This window comes from Aphis gossypii, chromosome 3, assembly GCF_020184175.1.
Source record: "Aphis gossypii isolate Hap1 chromosome 3, ASM2018417v2, whole genome shotgun sequence".
In the NCBI taxonomy this organism is placed as follows: Eukaryota; Metazoa; Arthropoda; class Insecta; order Hemiptera; family Aphididae; genus Aphis; species Aphis gossypii.
In genome coordinates this window covers 1,160,781-1,188,296 of record NC_065532.1, presented here as the reverse complement: position 1 = coordinate 1,188,296, position 27,516 = coordinate 1,160,781, and the positions used below count along the sequence as shown (strand labels likewise).

The 27,516-nt window shown below is 30.1% G+C and overlaps 1 protein-coding gene across 4 annotated transcripts in view; it reads right to left on the bottom strand.

Annotated features, from left to right (window-relative positions):
* Positions 1 to 16,269: 16,269 nt before the first annotated feature.
* Positions 16,270 to 27,516, bottom strand: part of LOC114123099 (zinc finger protein basonuclin-2-like) — a 78,090-nt gene continuing 66,843 nt past the window's right edge. For all 4 annotated transcript variants that reach the window (XM_050204827.1, XM_050204828.1, XM_050204825.1 and 1 more), the window contains exons 5-6: positions 21,585 to 21,823; positions 16,270 to 20,780 (exon numbers count right to left, since the gene is read on the bottom strand). In XM_050204827.1, the coding sequence (XP_050060784.1) occupies positions 17,727 to 20,780; positions 21,585 to 21,823 (3,293 nt within the window). In that variant the 3' untranslated portion in view covers positions 16,270 to 17,726. The remainder of the gene's footprint in view (positions 20,781 to 21,584; positions 21,824 to 27,516) is intronic.

The window sequence follows — 27,516 nt, the reverse complement described above, 5'->3', positions numbered from 1 at the left end:
AGGTATAAATTATAATATAAATAATATACGCCTGTGCATGTATGTTATTAACGTGTAGAGCGTTATTAACTTATTATAGATGCATAAGATAATATTATTATACATAAACGAGTATATTTTGTCTTACGCGATAAAATGGCCGGATATACGCAAATCGTGTTTTGTAAAACAGCCTATTATAAAATTCACCTACCGTAAATCGCATCACGTAATTTACCAATGCAAGTCCATATATATATATATATTATAATTTGCGCGATACATATAATACGCACGCGTATTAAAATAACAACGAAAATATTCGACGGTCTTATAGTGGGAACATGGCGTTTACATTTAAAAAATAATTATTTTCTCCAAATACTACCTACACAATATTACAATATTATACCTATTATGGACCCTTTGATAATAATTTGCGCTGTATAGCTACAATAGGTACATTATATTGACTTTCCTTGAAGCAATTAACACTTACCTACATATAATTGTATTACCGCATGTGGTTTCGTGCGAGGTTTTTCACTGCTGATAAAGTTATGGAGATATGCAATCAAAATATTGGAAAAAATAACAGCCAATTTAGGAACTGAAAATTAATATTGTTGATAATAAAAATAAGGAAATTTAAAAAAAATATTATTATTATTACATCTAATAGTGAAAATATTACAATTTATTAAGTATTTCGAATAAGGTAATTAAAATCATAACACCGTTATGCTCATTAGGTATTTAATGATTTTGTATCAACAATAATAATTATTAAAAAATTCTAGTTTTAGGTTCCCTTTATAGAAAGATTTCATACAATTTGCTCATCGTTTTATATCTAGGTACATTTAATATATTATAGGCACAAAGTAATATTATTATCTTTTAACTATAACTACAACTAAAAATATCACAATACGAAGTATCCTAAAGTTAGGTCGCCTAATAGGAGGTAACCTAAACTAAAGAGGAGTGCAACTATGTCTTTACCACAATATTTTTCGGTGGTTGGCTTCAAAGGAAAATTATATAGAGCAGGCCATCACCGATTGTTTTTCACGACGTCTAACTACCGATAACATTATGATTCATTTGAGACCGATGTTTCACCAGTTATCACCGGTTATTTTTTCGATGTACATATGCACATCAGATACTACATTATATAACATGTGTTTGTGATCAGTAGAGCTGTGAGTTGAATGCATTAAAAAACCTAAATTTTTTTTTTTATAAATATAGTATAAAATTCACTTATAGGTATAGCGTTTAAGGTTATAAATACAATTAAATCTTCAACAAGTTATTATAAAGAGCGTTTTAAATAGGTACTCAAAGAATGAATACTTAAAAATCATAAATTAAGAAACAAAAAATCTATCAAATTTAAAAGTACTAATTATGTGTAACTTACGTTCAAAAAATGTAAAATATTTAAATATTTAAAAAACGATAATGTATTAACAATAGTTCATAAAATGTGTGTAAAACGTTTTAATTTGAGGCAATTATTATAGTAAAATAAAAGTGTAGGTATATAAAAGTGTTAAAAAATTAAAAAATGACATAAGAATCGCAAAATAAAAGTTTTGAAATTGAATTCATTGTAATTCAATACAACTAATTCTGCTCTAACTCTACAATGTCCTCTCAAAGTTCCTTCAAAGAAGGTATATATTTTACTATACAAATTTAAAAGATAAAATAATTTGTGCTACAATCCAAAATTTAAAACTTACTACTCAATTATTTGATTTATAATTCTCTAAAAAAAAAAAATGTATACTATATTATGTCTTCTTTCTTAGTTTAAATATAGGTAAAGAATAATAATAAAATAATTCTAATAATTTACTAATTTACAACGATGAATATCAACGTTTCTATTAGTGATATACAATTTAACTAAAATATAAAAATAAATATTTTTGAATAATATTATTACCTATTTCGTTATGTTTAAAAGTATTAACGTAGTTTCGTAGTATTACAGTATAAATTAAATTGATTTATTGTTTATTTGATGTAGTTAATATGTTTAAGAAAACTTTATATATTAAAATATTGAAAATTAATCGTTTCATTGTTTGTAATAGACTGCATGATAATTCGGTATGTTTATAAATTGAAAATGTTTTCAATTACCATAGAGTTTCAAGTTATCTATATAGTGTACAATACATTATAATACTATAATATAGGTATACATCAAACAGCATATACAATGAGTACAATAAACCATGCGGTTATTCGTAATAAAAACAAAAACAATTAACCACTTTTGACATCGTAATTCGATTGATGATTACCTATAGTAGGTATGCACGCGGCGTTTTACCTACGCATTTATGGTTATTTTTTAAATTCGTTGTGCCATTATTCAACTAAATATAGGTAGTATTATATACATACAAGTGAATTATAATTATTATTTAGAAATCATTGTATGTAGCTCTGTTTATTTATATAATATATTTTAATATCAAATATTACAATCTACAATGTGCATTTATAGGCGTCAGAAATGTGGTGCAGGTATTATATTATAGGTACATGTAGGTTTACAATATTATTGTATGTTTATTATGAGATTGACACCCGAAAAAGAGTACGTTGACCCGCGTGAAATGCATTTTCGTGAGCGGGTCCTTAATGACATTGACAGTGAAGGTCTAGCGCGCTTTGTCGTGATCCTTTATTATTATTGGTACATATTATATAATTTATGTCCATGTTAAAAATTATGAATTATAGGTACATACATAGAGTAAGGATAGAACACATAATATATTAGGATCGACATAGCTTATGTATAAGTACCTAGGTACTATAATATTAATATATGCTTAATACGTCTAAACTCTAAATGCAAAAATGATGTATTTGTTTATTTTTCCTGATAATTATAAAATATAACTAAATAGTGCTAAAAACAATATCTATTATGAACTAGAAAAGTCGTAAATAATGATCAAAACAAAACTGCACGTTTGAGATTTATTAAATTAGAGTGATAGTCTGCGGAGACAGAATATATCATTAGATGTCGATATGACTTTGCTAAAATATACATACTGTAGGAGCTTCTCTCATTCCATCCGATATTTTATTATTCAGTATAATATAAAATTATTTTGTTTTACAGCCACAGCGCACGTGGTTTTGTTTCACGACACCTTCCGCTACCTAACCGAGTGCAACGAAACTAATTGAATGAAGAAAAAAACACCCATAGGTATAAAATACTACGCATAAGCCACTGATAAACATATAATATTATAAATCATACATATTAAGTAGAGTATTCGCAACATTTATATCATTCATTAAACGGAAAAAACTAATTTACGTACTTTTATATCATATTATATTAAACATATAATACAATAGGTAAGTAGATATTGAAATCATCACCGATACTGTATTTTTGTTTATATTTACTATATTCTAATGCTTGACAGTATGAATTATTTAATATCTTATTTTTATATACTTTCAGTTGATTGAGAAATACATCCTATAAAATAAAAAATTTTAATTTCAAAAATTTTAAATGCATTTATTTTTTAGCAGAATCCAATAATTTTAAAGAAAATATGCATATTTCTTCATTTGTGAGCTAAAAGTGTATATATTTATGCGAATAGTGTTGAATAAATTTGGAAACAGTCATTAGACTAATGATATTGATAAACGATAATATAATAATATAATTATGAGGTTATTGAAAACGTCATATTATAAATGTATAACAGTGTTATCTGTTATTGCTTCATGTAGGTATTAAAATATGCATATAATAATTAAGAGTTTCCAATATTTTAAACACTTAGTATAATTAAATGTGTTTTTATAATCATTTATGTTTATATTTTATAACTTACGTGTTCTGTATAAAAAATTATAAATATTGAAAGTATATATTTTTATTAATACTATTTACTATTTTGGTGACTATATATAATATTTGTTCCATTTTAATAACCGACATCAAACACCAGTAACTAGTTTTTTAAACTTATAATAGGTACATAAATACATTTTACGCCTACATATCTTTGTGAATCGTACACGATAGCATGGTTTACATCAACGGATCATCACACGAAATCTCAGGAGACGCAATAACTACCGTAGCTATCGTTAGTAGTTGAATTCTCTACCCGACTACCCTTATAAAATAGAAATGCCTATTTCTGAAAATGATTTAAAAATAAATCGACGTTTTCTTCCCATTTATTACTTACTAACATAGAAGAAAATAACGCAGACTTGAGACTTATAGGATTATAACTTCCAAGGACTACACTCGAATATTAATATAGGTATATTGTTAAGAATGTTGAATTTTTCAATATTTATTGGTATATGCAATTTTAAAATTCTTACAATCCTGTTACGTAGTCAACACTACGTGATAATAATGTAACGAAATAATAATCATATAGAAGACGCATTTATGGAAAGAGTTATTCATTTTTATGGTTGGTTTATTATTTATAGTATAGAAAAAATTTAATGTGTATTAAGTAAATCCTTTTCTCTATCAAATAATATATTTATACATACCTATTTATATATATTATATTAATATTTTGCACTCGAAAATGATTGTATACATCAGTCAAGGTTATAGCTTAATCCTCAAAAACTATTGTCGATGGACGTATATTTTAATATACCTAGATATAATCTTTGAGTTTTAAGATTCCAAAAATATTTAATAATTTATGAATTATGCAGTTATTTAATATTGTGATCATTAAATTGTTGTTTGTTTGTTTTTATCGATTTGGTTTATTTATGGTATAAATAATTTAAGGTTTAAAAGTATTTAAAAATGTTGATATTATCATTCAATTATTTGTATTAGATACGTAAGATTTATTCTTAGTTCCTTAAATATGATTATTTTAAATACGTTTAATATAATTCTTATGGTAAACGCTTAACAGAGATAAGTTTAAATCAAATTTGATGAACAATAATGAATAAAATATATTATAACCTTTCGTTTCAAGATTTGTCGAAGTTACTTTATCAACTAAATTATCGCGAAATTATATAACTATATCGTAAAATAACTCCAAGAACTACTATAATATACACATTTTCTTTTTAAAATATTAAAATGTTCCATGATTTCATAATTTTATAACGAGTATTGATTATCGGAAAAGTGAATAGCAGAATTACGGAAATTAACAAATATTTTACTGTTTTAATTATTCTTAGATTGCATTTAGTTTTAATTTAAGTTTAAGTTTATTTATTTAAGTTGAATTTTATATAAATCAAAGTTTCTATATATTATTGAATATGGATATTTATAATACGAATAGGTATAATAAGTAATGTAATAGACAATATTACTTATGTATTATAGTTCTATAAATTAAATAAATTAAACAACAACCTGTTGATGTACATAGACGGAAATAAAAAACAATACTGTATCTGTATGTATTTACATTTCATATAATTAAATAAGACAAAGTGATAGTTAATTATGCTAGATAACGTTATACATAATTAAAAAAAAAATTACTAAGCTAACATTTTGTCATTACATTTATAGGAAGTTCTATATTTCACATTAATAATACTTAAGTCATTCAGTTGTTAATGTTTTCTTACATTGTGTGCTTGTAAACAAAAATGTCGAATAACGAGCGAATATATAAGTAATAACTGCAATGGGGGCAGATAATTATATTAATTATCCTTATCCATGCATATTTTTTTTAATTCACAATCCATTAAAAAAATTAAATAAATAAAAGTATACGAGACGAATTGTTTAACTATATTTGTATATATACTTACCTACTTATACACAAACAAATTACGCTTTAATAATAATGATAATAACTAAAAGAATAATGATAACGATATAATAACTACACATCTCTATAAGTATATACAAACACATTACACATATAATGTATATCATATATTATATATAAATATCGTAATATTAAACTTTTCATTTTTTGTCAGAGTAAAAAAGTTGTATACATACATACATAATAATATTGTATATCATTGGCCATCGACCGGAGTGCAGCTATCATATCACGTGCAGTATACTGTTGTGAAATCATAAAAATTACTGTATAAATATAGGTACCTGTACTTATACATACAATTCACTTACAAATTGCCGTTTTGTCCTTAGAGTTACGAGGCACAAATAGGTAGGTATATATTAAATAGAAAAGCGTACGATTTACTCGTATATAATATCATGTATAACACAAATATACCATATTATATATGTATACATAATAGTTATAGGTTCTAGTTCGGCTTTGATCATTGGAGCAAGAATATTACAATAATATTAGCATGTATATGTATACAAAGCTATATTGTTATAACTATACCTATATATATTAAATCTCGTTAAACCGTCAAAATATCGATTACTTCAGACGATTTTGTAGCAGCAACAGCGATAATATTATATTGTATGATTTATTCGCATACGGTATTTATTCCAATATTTATCATATTATAGACTTGACCTTGTGTGACGAACACGTGGTTGGCGTAACTGAAATGCAACTCATACGTACCTATGTGATAACGTGCAAATTGAATATCTGTATCTGAAAGCTAATTATTATATTTTGTACCTATCTATAAATAATAAAATTGTTTGATATGTTAATAATATATATTACATGCTACTGATGCTTCATGGACTAGTAGTACAACAGTATTAGAGGATTATTTCAGTTGCATTATACAAGATGAGTACCTACTTGACAAAAATATGCATTTATGATTGAGCATAGCCATAATGTATGAAAAATATAGTAATTATTAGAAGTTGGAACACTAATACCCGACTACTTTTGTGTTATTATTATTAATAATATAATAAGTATTTTATTTTGTAAATAAGATTAAAAAAATATTATTATTTTTTCTATAATTTACTGTACTATATTTTTATAATAATTTTATTTTGATCATTGACATTTTGCAAACAAACCTAACAAACGAATACCTGCTATTTGTAGTATTGGATGTGTATATAGGTTAGTGTAATATGACAAAAAAATGAATAATACAATATTTCAATTAATAAAATTCTATAAAAATAAACTAAAAGTAAATGGATATACGTATAGACTAATTACAATAAATTAAAATTCGAGTAACAGAATGATGGCATATTATTTAATATTTCTTATTTAGTTAATCTTAAAGATGTGTAGATAAAAACCTTAAATAATTTTTTCATGAGTTACAAAAAGTACCTGTTAGGTATATAATATTATATTTTATGCGTAATAAATTATCTTATTTTATTTAACGTGTTTTATTTATGATAACTATTGATTATACTACGATAAATACAAATTATGATTTTATTATAAAATATAAATAGTGTGATATCTACTAGAGCATAGTAGATACTTATAGGTACCTATATAATATTGTCATGCGGGAAAAAAATGCGAAATAACGATGAACGTGACGCGTGCGCGAGCTCGTGTAGACGATTATTGTATACAAAATGTTCTGTTCGAAAAGAAGAAAAAACGGGTATTGACAAATATTTGCAGACTTTTAAATTAAGCCCCGAGGAATAAGTGCACCATACAAACAGTAAATACATTATACATTTATAAATACTCTTAAACTTTCAGTCCGTATATTCACTGAGCGTATATTATAATAATGTATAATGTATATAAATACCTATATACTACGTGGTACCTATGTTCTCGAAAACGTAGTATTTATATACTCAGAGTTTGTTCGAGCAAAGGAACATAATAATCTAAATATTACGGTGCAATGTTATAGGTATACTATACGGTTTTTGCGTTATATCGTTGAAATACGTGGAACGAATGTAATGTAATAATGACAGAATCTGTCACACGACGTCTGTTTTAAGTGTTAATATCAATATATTTCTATAAGAGTATACATAATATATATATATATATATATATTGTTGTTTCCCCTCTCCAGGATTAAAAATTTTATTGGGAACAAGGAAAACAGAAATTAATTTCAAGGAAGTATACTCCAAGTGATTGGCATTTTAATTAAAAAAAAAAAAAAAAAACGGTAACGTAAATGTCCGAATAATAAATTTATGAATAATTGGCCAGGGGGGAAATTTTCATTTATACCGCTATATAATATTATTATATTATTTTATATTGTAGGTTTATTTATTTTTTATTACTTTAATAAAATATAAAAATATTTAGGTAGGTACCTAAAGGATAAATATTTAATATTACAAAAATACTTTTAGAGTTTTATTTCTACCTACCTATCTAAATTATATATAGTTTTAGAGCTATTTAAAGTTACCCAGGTGCCTCTACGAGGAGGTGGTTCTCATAGACCCCAAAAAGTTTTTTGACTTATTTCCGGATACATTTTTTGGAATTTCAATTGAATTAAAATATTATAATTAAATTAATATATAATATATATTAAGTCAAACATTTCTGACAGTTCTATTAATTATTTATTATTTCAAATAACTATTGTAAACCTTTTTTTTAATTATCATTCTTGAAACTGTTTTATTTTTATATTCTTCTGTGGCGTTATCAAATGGTTTATCCCGAATATCGATACATATCAATAATCAATAAAACTCCAAATAGAATTAGCAGGGGTTGTCTAACTCAATCTCAATAATATAATTAGAAGCAGATTTGTTAGAAATAAAATTTGAACTTTTTCTGTTTTGGGGGAAACGAAAATCACATTTTTTGTGAAAACGATGGGTTTATATAATATATATTAATTACACATAATTTATTGTATATTTACCTACTAAACTTACGGAAACCAACACTTTATAATTTATAGATATAGGTAATAAATATATACGGTAAGCTACTACTTATACTTTAAATTCCGTTCACAAAATGCTTGTAAACTTAAAACGTAGAACACTATATATTATAAGCATAATTATCGATTATGTATTTTATTTTATTTATTACATTATAATAATACATAAGCTGATCATAAGTTAATTCCAATATTTACGATTTCATCGTTCATATAACTAAGACAGTTGTTCAAAAATATCTTATTTTGATTATGTGTACCTATATATAGCACTATTATAAATTTATAATATATTATACGTCATATTACTTTATTAATATCCACTGACATACCTAGCAGAGTGCTAGCCAGTAAAATATAGTTAACTTCAGTTTAATGATAACAAAATGCCCATTATTTAATAATATTACTGTTATAGTCAAAATGTTAATATACCTGCAGCTACTTATTTTTTCTTTGTCTATCGCGCTCCATAATTAAAAAAAAAAAAACGTATAACGTAATTATATTTATTAACATATTAACAAAAAATAATAGCAAATTGTTGTAGAACACCCTACGTATTCATACATTTTCTCGGATACACGTATAATTTATGAACTCTCGATATGCTATTAATAAAATTAAAATTTTCGCAAAAACTGTGTACAATTTTATAATAATTACTACTGTACGGCACACGCATATGACTTACGAAATGTAAAATTACCATTCTTTTACAATTATTATTAGTCTCGCGACCATTAGTAGGTGTTTCAAGTTTTATTCTTACATAAACGTCACAGTTTAAAGATACAAGTATACGATTTTGCTTTTTACGGTGACTGAAGTCACACTTAGGGTACAGTAATGCGATTGTAATAATATATACTTTCAAGTGACGCCGACGCCTTTTGAGAGTCACGCGCGTAACCTGCAGCAATAAGTATATACAGTGAGCACCTATATTTATTAATCTATTATATTCCATCGATATTCAACGTCTAAAACGATATATTATGATAATTTATAATACTATATATTTAATACATTTAATACATTTATAATGAATTAATTGAGAGAAAAAACTGTAAAACGTTTTTACAATGTTTTTATAAGCCTACTAGACCTGACGACTGGATTATTATATATTATACATTAATAACATTAATTTATTTTATTATGTACATTCTTAAATTTAAGATTTAAGCGAGTTATTTTAATTTCACACTTAAGTTTTATCAGCGTTTTTATACGTATGCCTTTTGGTTTTACGTACTATATTTATTATATACTTACTATCATTTCGACGGTCTGTAAATCGTATATTTAAGTCAGTTACTGATTATATAGGTAATATGCATAATAATAATTTCGTAATAAATAACTAACGAATAATTCAAACCCAAGGTCATAGAGAATGTAATGTATCATCAACGCTTGAACCATGCTATATAATTAAAAATATGAAATTAAAATAAAATTTCTGGAGGACAGTCCCCAAGATCTGAAATAGAGTTAATAGACTTTCGCATGATAGAGATTAAAATTAAATATTATAGTGTCATTCAAATTGGTTAGCTATAACAGTTATGTAAATATTTAATACGTAATAGTATAGGTAATTATATATTAGCAGAGGGTACTAAGTGGAAATCAAATAAAATAATAACTAGGAGGGAAGACTATCAACTTAAAAATTTTTTTATACGATAAAAAAAAATATTCTCATTCATTTGAAGAAATAAGAAATACAATTTTTGCAATGAATAATACCATAAAGTTCTTTTTTTTGTGAATAGATGATATTTCAATTTTATTTACAAAAATCATAAAATATTTGAATTAGATACAGAAGTCATTTATGTTTTTGTACTCATAACTATAATTTCTATCTATTAGATAGTCAGTATATTCACTTTAACAATAAACGATATAGATAAAAAGCTTTAATGTGTGATTATTTTAGGCGTGTCACATAAACTGTTGAATTATTATTTTTTTCACTCAAAATATTAATTATTTAAATATTTAATTATTCGGTTATATTATTTATTAAATGTATTCATGACTTCACGAGTGAGTGAATAAAATATGATGTATATAATGTATATAGTATATTATTTTAATGAACATAAAACAGTAGGAATTATATATTTTTAATGAATTTACAAAGTAATTGGGTCACGAGACCATATAATATAATGTTGTCAATATTATATACATTAAATCTTAGCACTGTAAATTTATTTAATGACCATTTGATATTTTATAATTTTATTTTGATATATTATGTTGACCAAACTAAAACAAGCACGAAACGCTCACCATAGATTGTAATTTTACAACTCTAATAAGTATATATATAATTTCATTTCAGATATGTATTACAATATAGTACAGTAGGCAATAGAGATATATAGGACATAATATATATATCCTTGCCATTCAAAACACCTTTGCATTTAAAGACATATTATAACACTTTAAAGTTTTATATAGTAGCTGATTTGAATTCTAAATACCAATATCGTGTATTAAAATGTGATCAGATGTAATATACGAGTATACGACATATACCTAAGTAGTTTGCCTAAATTAATAATGTAGGTACCTATGTTATTGAGTATTAAATAGGATTAACTATACCTACCGATAGTTATCGCCTTAATATTGCCCAATGATCCCATATAGTCATAGGTATAAACGATACTTAAAATTTTAAATCAATATCTAAACGTCGTAATATCTCAAGTTGTCGTTTTATTAATGAACTAATTGAAGGATTTATTGATACATCCTGTTTGTTAGAACGACTGGACATTTATGTACTTAGTTGAATCAAGTTTAAGAGATTTTCATCAGTTATAAATCGTACTAATTTTCCAAAAATTTGTTCTCCGATTAGGATGGTGTCGATAGCCAATAATAATATGTATATTTTTTTCGTATCTTAGCCTACTTCTGTATCCCATATTATAATTTTAAATATAATATTATGTATATTTTTTGTTCGACAAATTTTAATATCTATTTTAAATGTAATTTTAATTAATTTTGTTGTATGTACGAGATTCCGTTTATATTATTATTAATTTATAACCGGCATTATATAAGATATTAAGATCTGTAACTTAATATATAACTTAGTATTGCTAATGTTCTTCTCAAGAGACGCATTGCGTTTATTTTAATAAATAAAATATAATACTATGAAAATATTAACATATAATTTATTTGTTTTTCTTTAAGTAAATATACACTAATATAGGTATACTGTTCTATAGAATCATATTTTGTTGAAAAATATTGAGGAATATTTATCAATTTCAGATACTTAAACAATAAAATATATTAATTATTAAATATAAAAGTGTTATACTATATGCACATAATAAATATTTTAAACTTAAACAGTAAAATATAAATATATATTATAATTAGATATACCTATAAAATGTCTGATTATGTTGATTATGGTATAATAAAATCAACTATGACGTCCTTAGGTATATACATATATTATAATAGTATTATAAAAAGTTATGTGAAGAGACATGACTCGTACAGGAAAACAATTGCGCGTAGATATTTTTTTTCAGTAGGTACAGCTATAATAAATATGAATGTTAATATATTTATTTATAATATATCTATATATGCTTACGTGTTACACATAATTTAAAAGCATATAATTTAAATTTGATTTATATGTTTCTGCTTATCATTCGTTAACTTATTTTGTTAGAAAACGTATGTATATTTAATTTATGATGTGCTGATTTATTATTTTATTAGTAGGTACCTGTGTAATATGTATAATGTATATAAGTACTTATAACAACCTGTTGTATAAACATTTTAGTATCAGAAACTGTTATTTTAACGAATTATTTCCAAAGTTTTTATTTTATCATCAGATTATTATTTGATATTTGAATTTCTAAATAATATGTTTATCGATAACTGAATAAGAAAAACTAAAAATATTTTTATTATTATTATTATTATTATAAAATCATCTTATACAAAATAAGTAATTAATAATAATAATTAAAAATTTTTGTAAGAAAAGGCTGGATTTTATGATTGTTGAGCGAACTAGCACTTTTATTATAATATCTAATCTATACTATATATAAGTATATACGGTATATACCATACGAATAGAATGTATATGATATACCTACCTTATAAGTTATTGGTACTTATAGTTTCCTCTTCAAAATTTTATGATAACCTATCTTAGCAATAATATTATAGGTATGGGTTAGGTATATATTACTATAAAAGACATATATATTAATTTTTGGGCGAAAATCATATGAGTGATTCGAAAAAAATAATTTTACCATTTAATAAAACCTTCAGTTAAAGAAGCTGATATTTCTCATCACAACCAAGTTAAGTCAATTTCGAGTTCATCGATTAAGCTCAAAAACAATATCGTTTCATTTTTTTTTTTTTTTTTTGGTACGCATAAATATTGACCAGGCCATTAATAATTTTTTTCTTGACATATTTGACATTATTAGTCATTTGACAATAGTAGTATAATAATAATTATTAACACAATTAAAATAAAGTAAAATGACATGATACAAGCAATAAGCAGTGCAAAAGTTATAAATGTCTAAGTTTAATGCAAATTGAAACTTCAACAGTCAAATTAAATAAAAACAATTAACAATATAAAGCAATACAATAGATAGGTATATGCACAGAATAAATGAGTAAAATTTGTGGTTACTAGTAATAATCATACAATGGTTGTTTTGTGATTAATAAAGACGTGATCAATCAATCAACCAATTATCAACTATCATAATATTTAATTATTAATTTATTATTTTAATATAATTTTTATTTTATTGTGCATGTGCCTTGCGGGCTAAAAATTAAAATTTAGAATTTTAGATATACGCAAATGTATACCCTGCGTACCTCAAATGACGCCCCTGGTAAGTAATCGATCTACGAGATGTACAATCTATATCGTACACATTTCTCATTTTAGCACAGATTGAAGAAATTTAATTAAAGAAATCGAACAGCTCAGTATAATTCTTTAATGACTTCAATATTAATTAATTTTACGTATTTATTCATTTATTTATTTGTATTTGTAAACAGTATTTACTATTTATAGTAAACAGTTTAATTCGAAATATCATAGGTGATATACAGATGGAAAATGGTAATACAACGAAAAAAAATTATACATAATACCTATGATTTATATAATATGATATACGACATAATTGTACAATGTGTGCTGTACAGTAGTGTACAAATAAGCAAATCGAATTCTTCAAAAATTGTTCTATACATAATATACACCTACTATATTTTATACATTATAGTTTAGTACACACATATACATATATATATATATTTATTTACTGCAATCTAGTACCTATATATAGTGCATAATTATTATGTATGTATTAAACATACCTTCATATTCTATATACCTACTGACATATTGTACCATGTACCTACGATAGTATACTTCTAAACAGAAACTGATAAATTTTATAAATAAACAATAAGACTATTAAAATACATACATGCATATGTGTACCTATTTATAAGGTGTGTGTTTATATAGGCACACTAGTTGAAAAAATGTGGATTTTATTTTAATTATCGAAGGGTTGAGTGGATAATGATGTTGTTATAGTGACATTTTTAAAACATTTAATTTTATTGTATATATTTATATAGGTGATAGTGTTATATATTATACTGTAAATTTTAATACGCTAATACCATCATTATTTCAAAATATTAAGCCGGATGAATCAATATATTTTCAGAAATGCAACGATATATGAATATATATGATTTTCAATACATGTAAACGCAGTTCAGACATTATTATGGTCTTTTGATAATATAATATAATATATATATATTCAATATTGTGATAATAGTTTAATGATGTCTAAATTATTACGTAGGTATATACTATATAATAATAAACAATTTGCAAAATATTACCTACTTATTAGGATGATTATCTATTCTTAATTTTTGTTGTGTAGAAGTTAACTGTTTCAATATTAAAATGAGTGTGGAATGTGAAGTTTGTTACAAAACATATACCATGTTGCTACGGATGTTATTATACAAATTTGTTGAATAGTTTTCCACAACCCTAAAATAACGACAATTGAAAAACAAAAAATGTTTTTACTCTTTTATATTATTGCGTAAATTATGTATTTACAGGTTACAACTAAGGGTAAATATTAATTATAATATAAAATATTAATTCGCTTTCATTGCTCGATTTACTCGCGTTTAGTTTATTAATAAGTAAAAAGGTATAATAATATAATATAAATTATATACATATATTCATCTAAATTCTAGTATACCTGTTTACACAATTGATATCATTGACAATTGTTTATATATATATAATAGTGATGTGTGGTTAAATCTGTCCATAATCTAACATGGCCAGTGGCCAGTTACTACTCAGTTACTACGCTGCATCCAAATTAATCGAAGTGGCAAGGTTTTAGTCAAAGAATATCTTATCAGCCAATGTAACAATAAATAGGTACCAATTGAAAAGCATTTTGCTATAAAACTAACTTGATTTTACTCATTTATTTATTTAATTATTTGTTTAATCGTCTAAAACCATTTAACTATTAACTTATTGTAATTGTATGACACGAAAGAAAGTGATATACTTACCTATAGGTACAGTGATAATATAATAATATATCGTACAATATATTATTTATTATTATTAGGTACATTATTTATAGGCTAGTTTTGGTTGACCGCGACGGCATAAAGAATAATAGCGGTATAAGTAATTCGCATTCGCCGAATAGGACATTCTGTAGTAAGTCAATTGATACTGTAGTAATAATAATAATATATATATATATATTATACATACAATATACACATTAAGTACCATCGTTCATCTGCAGTGCACATACAGTTTATATTTATTATATGTATATTATATTTTAGTCTATGTTCTATAGGTATACATTTATATTCATGCGCAATCAATTTTTTATGTACGAGTAGCTATATAGTTGAAATTCTTTATTAAAAAAAAATATGTACCTATATACTTTCGGTACCAGAAATGTACATCTAGTTTTTGCAGAAATAGTAGCTTAGCTGCAGTAAAATTTAAAATATTTAAGCAATATACCTGTTATGTGTATAAATATTATGAAACTTTCACGTTTGTATCGGATGGTTTATTAATATTATGTACCTACCTAATAGTATGCACTTGAAATGCGTAAATTAAAAATAAGCAACTCTTTAGTACATAGTTGTGCCTACGTATTATATCAACAATACCGATATGTATCTACACAAATATAATTTAATATATTTATATATAATATATAATATTGTATTATTGACTACTATAATATTTATTTTTATATGGAAATGTAGGGAAAAAATAAACACTTATATAATAGTAATAATAATAATAATATATATTTTTGTCAATTATACTGCACAAAAACGTACGTCTACACAACGTAATATACAATTAATAATACATTGTAAGACGTACAAAGTTATTATTATTACAATAATATTGCCGTACCTACAAAATACACTCTAAAAGATAAGGACTAGTAAATATTATCAAATTTCTTATATCAGATATTTTTTTTGCATTTTTTTTTTTTTGTTTTTGATTAAGTCGAGAGAGAAATGCTTACGCGTATCATTATTATACACGCACGCACACCGCGTGTATATGTATAAAATATAACTTACAATGTTTGTATAATATGCCTATGACGTATTACATATTATAATATACCTAATATTTACACATATAATTGTATACATATACGGCGGTGACTGCAATAATGGATAACGCGTATCACGTGTTAAACGAAATATATTTTATGTACAATAATAATAATAATAATAATAATATAATAATTATTAAAAACTCACTATAAATTGTTTTTATATTGCGTAGTACAAGATAATAAACGTATCTATCTAAAATAAACTACTCTTACCTATTTACAAAAAGATATTTCACTAGATTAATATGATATATATATATATATGTATATATATTCAAACACAACCTTTAATATGTAAAAACAATGTACACATAGCATAGGTATAGGTATATTAAAATTAATAGTCGTACATATTGTTTACGCGCATTTGTCTCTACTCATTTCTAAATAATATTATGTATAATAATTAATGTATTCTACGATAAAAAAAAATAATAATAATGTTCATAAGTAGAACAGCCATGACGATATAAAATCGTTTATAATAATATATATAAATCGTAATAATAATAATAATAATAATAATAGTAAATATTATAATAAATATATATTAACAAAAATGAATCACATATTTTCATACATCGTATACGTATATGTAATAATTATAATAAAGTTTATATAATAAAAATTCGCTTCGTAAAACTTTAGGGGTTGAGGTTGGCGGGAACACGTTATATAATCGTAAGTCGAATAGCATATACGAGTCGTATAATAATTGAGTATATGGAATATACTCGTATATAATTTATTAATTATTATTTTATTGTACACGCAGACGATGATGATGAAGTTATACGTTTGACTTGAGCACCAGACGAAAGTAAAAAGATTGCTGCGTGGACTTAACAATTAAATTCTTAAACACTTTACAACGGGCGTTCGGGAATAACATACATAGTAGGGGATGGTGAGTGAAAAGGGAAGACGAGCGATAGGTGGGGACTGATTATAAGAGTATCGTAATGAAAACATATCATACCACATTAACTGGTATGATATTAATAATAATATTATATAGTTAATACCACGTTCATGCGACATTTACCACCACCAGGGGGGTGGCACAGGAAATCGCTGGTGGTGAGGCGTGGGTCGAGGTCACGATGTGGCGGCCTGTGCGCCTGCGGACAGGGCCGGCTGCTGCTGGTGGCTGTTCTCCACATGAGCGTTTCGCCTGGTTCGAGAGCTGAACACCATACCACACCCGGGCATCTTGCACCGATGCATTTCGTGCATGTGCAACTGTTCGTAGTGTTCACGCATGCCGTTCTTGTCTGGGAACGATTTGCTGCAGAATCGGCACGCATACATGTTGCCGTTCTCTTTGTCAGGCGTGGCTGGCAAGTCCTCATCTGCCGAGTACACCAGTCGAGCGGCGGACGGTGGTGATGTCACACTGCCACAGCCGTTGGCCGCAGACGCAGCCGCCATCGCCATCGCGGCTGCGGCGGCGGGCAAATGCCTGAACGGTGAGCCAACAGACGTGGCGCCGGAAAACTGTGGAGGAACCTGCATCAGTCCATTGCCACCTGCGAACGCCTGGAACTGTTGCTGTGAATCTGCGTACAAACGAGCCAAGAACTCGGCGTGCATGCCATACGGGTTGTCAGCGGCAGCCGCCATGATATTGGCGGCGGTAGTGGCGGCGCTGCTGGCTGCAGGTGCCGGCACTGGATGAGTCTGCTGCGGATGTTGCTGCGACGACGGTGCTGGTGGCGGCAGCGAGACCGAAGGCTGTTGGAGTTGCTTCTGGATCGGTTGCTGCGATGGTGGTAGCAACGGTGGCTGACGGTGATGGGGCTGTTGCCGAGGTGGTTCCGCCGTCGACGACGACGGCGACGATGTGGACAACAGTTTCCGGTGTAGGTTTAGGTTGGAACTGTGTCGGTCCCGGCTCCGCTTGGATGGGAACGTCGCGTTGCAGCCGTCCACTACGCACTTATGCATTAGCTTCAGGTGCACTCGTTGGTAATGGGACTTGACACCGAACTGATTAGGAAAGATTTTTCCACACGCCATGCAGGTACATGGGTTGTCTTTGTCCATAGGCACGTCGTCTGTGGCCACGAACCGACCGTTCTCAAACACGCCATACACTCGATGGTTGCCATCGCTGTCGGAGTCGCACTCGTCCAAGTCATCCGCATCCTCATCCAAGTCGTCATCTAAGTCCAAGTCGTCGTCTACGTCGTCATCCAAATCCTCGTCTTCTTCTAACAGACCGTCGTCCTCTTCAGACAGTAGCGAATCTCTTGAACCACCACCTACTCCTTCCACCACCGACTGTCTGCCACTTCCCTCACCGTCACCACCACCGCCCGCCGTTACGGGACTGGGTGATGACCGTTTTCTGCTCAGGTTTAAGCAACCATCATCTTCGTCAGTTAGATTGGGTTCTAATTTGCAGACAGCGGGAGCTACGTCGTTGTTGTTATCCTTGGGTGACGCGACCGAACCGTAATCGTCCGCGCAGGACATACCTTCATCGCTGAGGTCAGCTGCGGCCGCAAATCTTGTCGGATTCATGCTTTTCCGTTTGTGCACGTTCTTGATGGCTACTATTGGTGGCCGGTCGTTGTTGTTGTCATTGTTTATGTTGTTATTGTTATTCAGATGATGATGGTTGCTCTGTGGTTCGGCTGCGGTGCTACCACCGTCGTCTTCAGAATCTTCAGACATTCGTTTGCAGCTCCGGTCACTTCGGTGCTCTGAATCATCTTCATCGTCGTCTACTGCATTACCGTCAACAACGATTCCATCTTCTTCGTCATCCATGTACTCGTCCATGTTGTCGGATGAAAATTCTGCCGAACGGCGTAATTCTTCGGCTAGATGTAGACCTGACGCGGAACTGTGTTTGGATCCAGAAGCTCTTAAGTCAGAGCCACCGGTCAATAGTGGAAATGCTCCAAACGCCAATTGATTCATTGCAGACGCCTGTAGTGGAGTTATAACCATCGGGTGGTGGGCTTGTGAGCTGCGCCCGTCGTGCGGTGATATTTTCCGACGTAAGTGTGGCGAGTGGAGTTTAGGATTAGGATTGGCACTATGCCGGTTTCTAGAACGTCTAGAGCTAAACATCATGTTGCACCCTTCTACGGTGCATTTGTGCATCTCACGCAAATGGACTGCGGAAAAGTGGATTTTCAGAGCCCCTTTGTCGCAGAACGTCTTGAGGCAAACGTTACATTGAACGCGTTTTTTGCCAGTAGCCGGATTGATTAGTTGAGTACCTAAATTCAATGGCAATCCAGCTGATCCCCACTGTCTTTTTAACGGCTGCTGAGTTTTGCGAACATGACCTCGATGGGGACGTAACGCTTTCGGAGCGCTGTCTTTGCTGAGATTCAACGCGCTCTGTGAGTTTTCTTCCTCTTCATCACCATCGTCGGAACCGAAATCACTACTGCCAGCCAAGCTGTCGGGTGGACCGTACTTATTGTTGAAGTCGTTTTGTTGTTGTTGCTGTTGCTGCTGCTGTTGTTGTTGCTGTTGTTGCTGCTGTTGCTGTTGTTGTTGCTGGCTTGGGCGTGGAGGTGGTGGCAGTAAGTCAGTGGATGAGTTATTTGATCGTCGGCCCGATGGGACCTGCAAAGGCTTGCCATTGCCAAACCCAGATGCAGCCGACTGCATCTTTCGGAAGTCAAACGGCTGCATGTTCTGCAGCTTGTTGAGTGGCGATACACTACTAGTAGGGCTACCAGCTGGCGGGGAACCTGTTCCATTACAAGCATTATTACCGACTGGTGGTGGCTGCAGCATCGGGAGTCCACCAGGTGGCTTGGCGAACCCAAACACTGGTTTTGGTGGCGATGGTGGTGAACTATTTAGTTGAAGCCGTGGTGTAATTTGCGGCAGTGGTAGCGGCAACAATGGTATTGATTGAGGGGGAGGTGTCCGTGTCCGGAACTTATTAATGTCAAATCCGGACTTATGGTCATTGTTTAATTGCTGTTTCTGGCGTTCCATTAATCGCTTCATGTCAGTCTCCAGGGCAGGTAGAGCCCGAAAATCAGCACCTAAGCCGTGCAACAGCAATTGTTGTGTAACTGCTCGAGTTTCGCCGAATCTCAAAAACTGTTGCAGCACAAGAGGTTCTTCTTCCGGGCTACATATATTCCAACGTTCCAAAATTCCACCACCAAGTGGTTCCTATAATGATAAAATAAAAAATATATTAAGTGACTGAAGTGTATTACCTTATTAATGGCAAAAACCTGGTATTTTAAAAATTAAAAATAACATATTTACAATATTTACATATTGTGTATCAAGAAGTAATTTATCAAATTACCTATGTATACATATATAACATAGTGAAAAACGTGAAGTTGTTTTTATTTTTCGTGCCAATTGTCAATCCCAGGAGTCTGACTCTTAAGTTTAACGCCTGCCTGAGGCACACATAGCGTAATGACCATCAGTGGTCATGCAATGAAAACAATAGTTAACGAAATAACGTGCTCTGCTGCGTATATTCGCAAGACTGCTAGCCCCAGGGACTTTTAAATGTACACGCCTATGTGTATGTGTGTGTGTATGTGTGTGTGTAATTCAATCATCCATTACAATAAGTAACATGTATGGGTATATGTGTATGTATATATATAGAAAGTCAACTTACGGACACGAGTCGTGTATTACACAAAATTACTGCAACCCTTTCAGGTTGGTTTGTTTTTCCCAAGCCCTTCACACGACGTTCACGTCACGTATCTACCAACGTCACGGACGACCCCAAAAACAAACATCGATGTATAGGGACGTTTTAGTCGTTCATTAGGAATCTATCGATGCGTTTTTGTGTGTTTAACCCCTTTACCGTCCGAAGCACACACACCAGCTTATACAAGCACACTGTACACACACACCGTCCACTATATACTGTTATATTTATATATTGAACTATGTGTATAGCATATATGTACCTATATATTATTATGACCATAACATTACCTGTAATATATAACCCCTGGCGTAGTCTTCATGCGTCCAACCAAACCCTCTGAGCACGGCTGACACTTCGTCTTGACGGAGAACGCTAAACAATCGGTCTAACAAGATCTTGAGTCTTATCGGCAGGGCCTGACAGCCGTAAAGCACCAGACTGGCGATGTCAAAAGCCACGTTCGGTTGGATAGGCTCCACGGCACCGTTTCCCAAAGAAGCTCCGCCGAATCCCAACTTGTCGAGAGCTGTTGAACAAAAAATAAATTCACTCGTTAAAAATATTTATTTTACCTATACGTTTCGTTTTTTCCAATTAAAATTGTTAAATTATGTATAGGTATAGGTAATATATATCTATTATATTAGCAAAGAGGAAGTTGAGCTGAACCATAAACATATTTGGATCTCATCGATATATAAATATTATATGTATATACGACGATGATGATGACGGTAAGGATCCCTCATCTATATATAGATATCCTTCGATCATTACCCTACTATATCCACACACAATAAAATAATAAATGAAACACCCGTGGGATTGATGATGACGAGCGCGGTTCAGTGCAGTACACATATACTCTCACGTACACATGGTTTATATTTATATATAGGTATAAAAGGGACTAGACATAATTTTCTACCTGACCTATTCACTCATCCACAATGGGCTCCAATTATTAAATATAATAATATAATATTATATAAATAATGCATTTTCAGCGGCACGGTGGCGTTCCAACGAATGCTAACAATAGTTTTTTTTTTAATTTGACAACCGATCATATTATACGTATTGCGTATTTCGATTCGTTCGACCGTTAGATTGCGTTTGGTCCCAAAATCAATCCAACTGGAATGAAGCGCCGCAGTCTCAGTTAACTTATAATAATGAGAAAAAACTTATCAATTGAAATATTCTGATCGTATTTCCTGTTGTTGATTTTTTTTATATATAATATACCAATGTACCTACTATTATTGTTAAAACACAAAAAGATCATATACGAGCCTTGCAATTTTTATATCTTATTGTTACATAATACATTTTCTTACATATGTTGCATCTCAACATAATCCCCCACCCTGTCAACATATATGTTCAGAATTATATTATTTAATTTCAAAATGGCTGTCGTCATGACTATAATATAATATATTGTAGGTATATATTTTAGGTACGGATGACAAGGCATAATGAATCCATGATCAAAGTGTATTATGTATATAATATATTACATTATAATATAATATATTTTATGGGATAATTTTAGTATAGTAGGTATATTGTCAAGAAACAATAAATATAGGTAAACAAAATCATTTATTATTCCGTTAAATCCAATATCATAGTTATACATATTAAATGGGCACCTATAAGTTAAACATATTATAATAAATATATACATATTAATAAATACATTTTAATTATACATATTAATATTAATTATAATATACATATAAATTTACGGAGCATAAAATATATGAATGTGATATAGAAAACGATCGGGTGGCACGCATGATTGATATAACGATTGCTAGCCGCTAGATGTATATATATAGGTACCAATATTATAAGTAACATACTAGGACGATGTTGTACCAACCTATATCTATATATTTTAAAAACGGACTACCTACTCGTCTACTCGTTGTTGCAGCGGTCGTTGATCGAGTGCAACGGACTGCCAGCAGCAGCAGTGATTAAACGCGTATTTTTCTGATATTATGAAACCTGTCAACCATATACGCGCGCTGCTCATATCCATCGTATACATACATATATATTATATATATATAGTCAAGCACAGCGATGAGATTGAAAACTTCTGGGCCGGTGCCCGGTGCGTATATTATTATATATTAATAGCGAGCATTGTGCTCGTCAGCCGCGATTGCGGCGTAATACACACATACTGCAGCAGCGAGTCCTCTAGTGGCCGGGAGGGGTGGAACGAGGGGTGTAGTCATTATATTCGTCTCGTCATTGTTGAAAACGTATATAATAATCTACCCGCGAGTGGCGCGTATATTGTATATACATATAATGATATAATATGTAGGCATATCGTATATATACACACATAATATGCACTTTAAGGTCGTCTACGATGCACGCGCGATGACGCGACGACTACACATATACAAATGTATATATAGATACTCATATATATATGTATCAAGATATTTATGTACGTACTGTACCTATATATATGTTTTGGGCTTACAATGCGCTAATGGCGACCAAGCGGTGATCGGGAGGGGGCGAGTGAGAGGTGGTTGACGGCCGAAGGGAGCACTCATATTATGAAGGTACGAACGTAAAATATTATATATCTCGCGATCGCAAAGGGACTGGAACATAATACGCACCATGCACAAGTACACTAGCACATCACACGCATTTAACAAGCGACCCCCTTTAGAAATAATAAAAACGCATTCTCTATATTATTATTATATATACTTATATAATACATACGACGACGATCCATTTTCGTATTGTTATTATAAAATATAAATAATAATCCGCGACGCGAGGACCATGATAATATAATAATATGAACGTCGGATAATAATAAAAAAAAAAAATCATGCAGCTGCTGTACAACGTTTTAGACGACGAGGACTGCGTCACCGCCGTACTGTTATTGGTTGGCTATGGGGTCCTCGATATCGGCTGTATAATAATATTTTATTTTATTATTATTGTCGTGCGTCGTTTGTCTCCAGACGGTCTCCCCGGGCACAATACTCGACCGTTCGCGACGGCGCGTCCCATTGGTCGGTCGACTGTGTCATACGCCGTGTCAACCACCGATCGACGCTCCGCCTACCGAACTGCGACAAATCTCCTCCCACCGACGACGACAGTGACACACTCGAAGCAACACTCCACTATACCATCGTTGCCAGACGACTACATGTTAATATATTATGTGTACAAATACATACTGACGAATACACTACGTCGTGGTACCTACAAAGAAAAAATTGCCTACAGCGGTGCTGTCAAAAAAAAATGGCGTTTTATTGCGTGTATACAGTACACTGTACCTATTATTATATAATGTACCTATACCTACATAGGTAGGTACTGAAAAAGTAAATAATTTACAAAATATCTTATAACAAGCCAATGATATTGCGTATATATATATGAAGTATAGGTATACATATATAGAAATGAGATTATGTTATGACGAGCGCATTACCTACGATTAAAAAAAAAAATTTTATTGTTCTTTATATACACAACTGCAAACGATCATCGTTTTTCCCATCGGTAAGGACGGCGGCGATAATATATAAGAGGACGCGCCAAACATCTGCTGTTGCTGTCATATACAACAAAAAAAGACGCCGCGAACGATATTTCATAAAAGAAAAATTACGTTATTATTACGACCGTTTTTTGATAGCGTCGGTTTATACACTAATATACACCGTATTGCCAGTTATGTAGGAAAAGGTACCTATATAAAGGTACATAAGGTACCTACCAATATAATATAATATACGTCACCTACTTTAGTTATATTACCTATATGGTATATACAGTATTTTTATATATACTTGTGAGTGTATATATTTAATATTATTATTTAACTGGAGCGCGGTGAGTAGATCTTTCAGAACCTATGTATATGTATTAATATAAGAGTATATATAGGTTAGTCCATGTATAAATGAATAAAATAGGTAGGTATAAAAGCATTAAAAGCTGATAGGTACCTTTATGTATAAATAGTATAATATATACCTTATAATATACTGTATTGTGATATATTTTAACTTTTATAAGTATACCAATACCTATACCTAATATTTAAAATAGAATTATTGAACAATTAAAGTATATATACCTATAGTTTTAAAATTCCAAAAAAAATTCGTTTAATACGAGGACTTATATACTATATAGGTACATAAAGGTACCTATACTTATAAGTTCTATTTGGTATGGTTATGTTCTTGCACGATTACGAACTCTATTATACGTTTAAATATATATATAAAAAATAGATACATAGGTACCTTTAGATATAGAAACTAATATATATTTTTGTGACCACAACACCTAATATTTTCATCATATATATTATGTTGTAGATATTAGGTATCTATATGGTATAATATGCAAGAAATGACGATTGTGTACCTTGTGCACAGCTCGCAAGTATATAATATAGTTCGAGATTATAAAACCGGTCACATACGTATTATAGTATGATAATACCTATTTATACGCCTCGTTTTCTCACGGACAAAAATTACACACACGACGTATTATTACAATTACGACATTACGCGCCCATAATATACGACTGCAAGTCTGATCGCTGCGGTCCGCAATATAGGACCGCAAGAGAACCACAAATGAGCTGCGTGCTCCAGTGGTGGAGGCAGCGCTTTTCCTATCGTCCACGTAGTGACGCCCAATTTGCGTTTTATTTTGAAGTACTTATACATAATATACTACCTATATACATTTATAAATAGGTATTCCTATTTTTCAAATTGGTATAAAAAATGTACAGGTATATATTACACTATTTATACTATAAATAGGTACCTATATAGGTATAGGTATCAACACTATACCGTATTAGCAGAATATAATCGAAATATAGGTATATAATATATTATGTACTTATATAATCTCTATAACTATTGTATATGTAATATAATCTATAAATATAGATAACAATAATAATTATTACGTTGCACAATGCTCTAAACTAGAATATCCCATCTACCTACATCATATTATAGTTGCATTTGCATCAGTATTTCATGCACATACCTATTATATATTTTATTTGCGTTTCCACTAGTTTTCCAAGTTTTTATATTATTTTAATATTTATTGAAATGTCAAGGAAGGGAAATTCTAAGGCAAATAGTATATTTATGGCTGGAATGGTAATGCGAGTCTCCGGAATATTATTCATACGATTATCTATTGTATTATATGTGCGGCGCCGAGCTGCATCATGACTGGGCTAAAAATTATTATTATTTTACGTCGGGCATAGAATGTCAATGTACATGACCTGCAGGCATCATCACTGTATCGAGCGCTTAAAACGATCATCGTTACCCTGCGGCGACGATGGATAATTTATGCAAATTTAGCGGTCTTGATATTGTGTGTGTGTGTATGTGTGTACGCCAGCGCTAGTAAATATAGTAAATATATATTGCATATATCGTCGCTGCTGAAGACTAGTAAATTACCAAACTGTTGACTATATATTTATTATGTCTCACATATTATAAGTAACCTAACCTACCTATTATATCTATTATGAACTACACGACGCGCAACGCGGTTAAAATGGGAAAACGGCCGATAAACGCGTCCTCGTTAGATATATATATACCTATATATATATGACTATATATGATGAGTAGATATGTATGGATATATCTTAACTGTATGCGTATAATTATATGAGGTACAAGCGTGGACTGGCTGGACTGCACACGTTGTTATAGAGGTATGCGTTAGAGAAATCGTCGAAGACCGTGCTCGAGCGAAAATAATTGAAATACAACCGAAACAATAATAATATAACGAGTCGCATATACACACAAATACATTAGATATATCTATAGGCTATAGGTATATAAGTATAGTTGTATGTACATCGGTGTTATAAAAAAAATAAAAATTACTATTTCAAACGTATATGAATATATATAATTACGATGTATGTTTATTAACTACGTATAGTGTCGGTCAACGGTCAAGTAGTATAGCTGGTATGGGTACACCTATATATCGCCAAGGTCGAACAAAGATTAAAATATAATACACACCATCTCTTGGCGACGACAAAACAGAGTTGCGATTTTGAAGAAAAAAATGCGAATATTATGAGTAGGTAAGTATATACAAGCACTCACTGTGTATTTTTTTTATCCATCA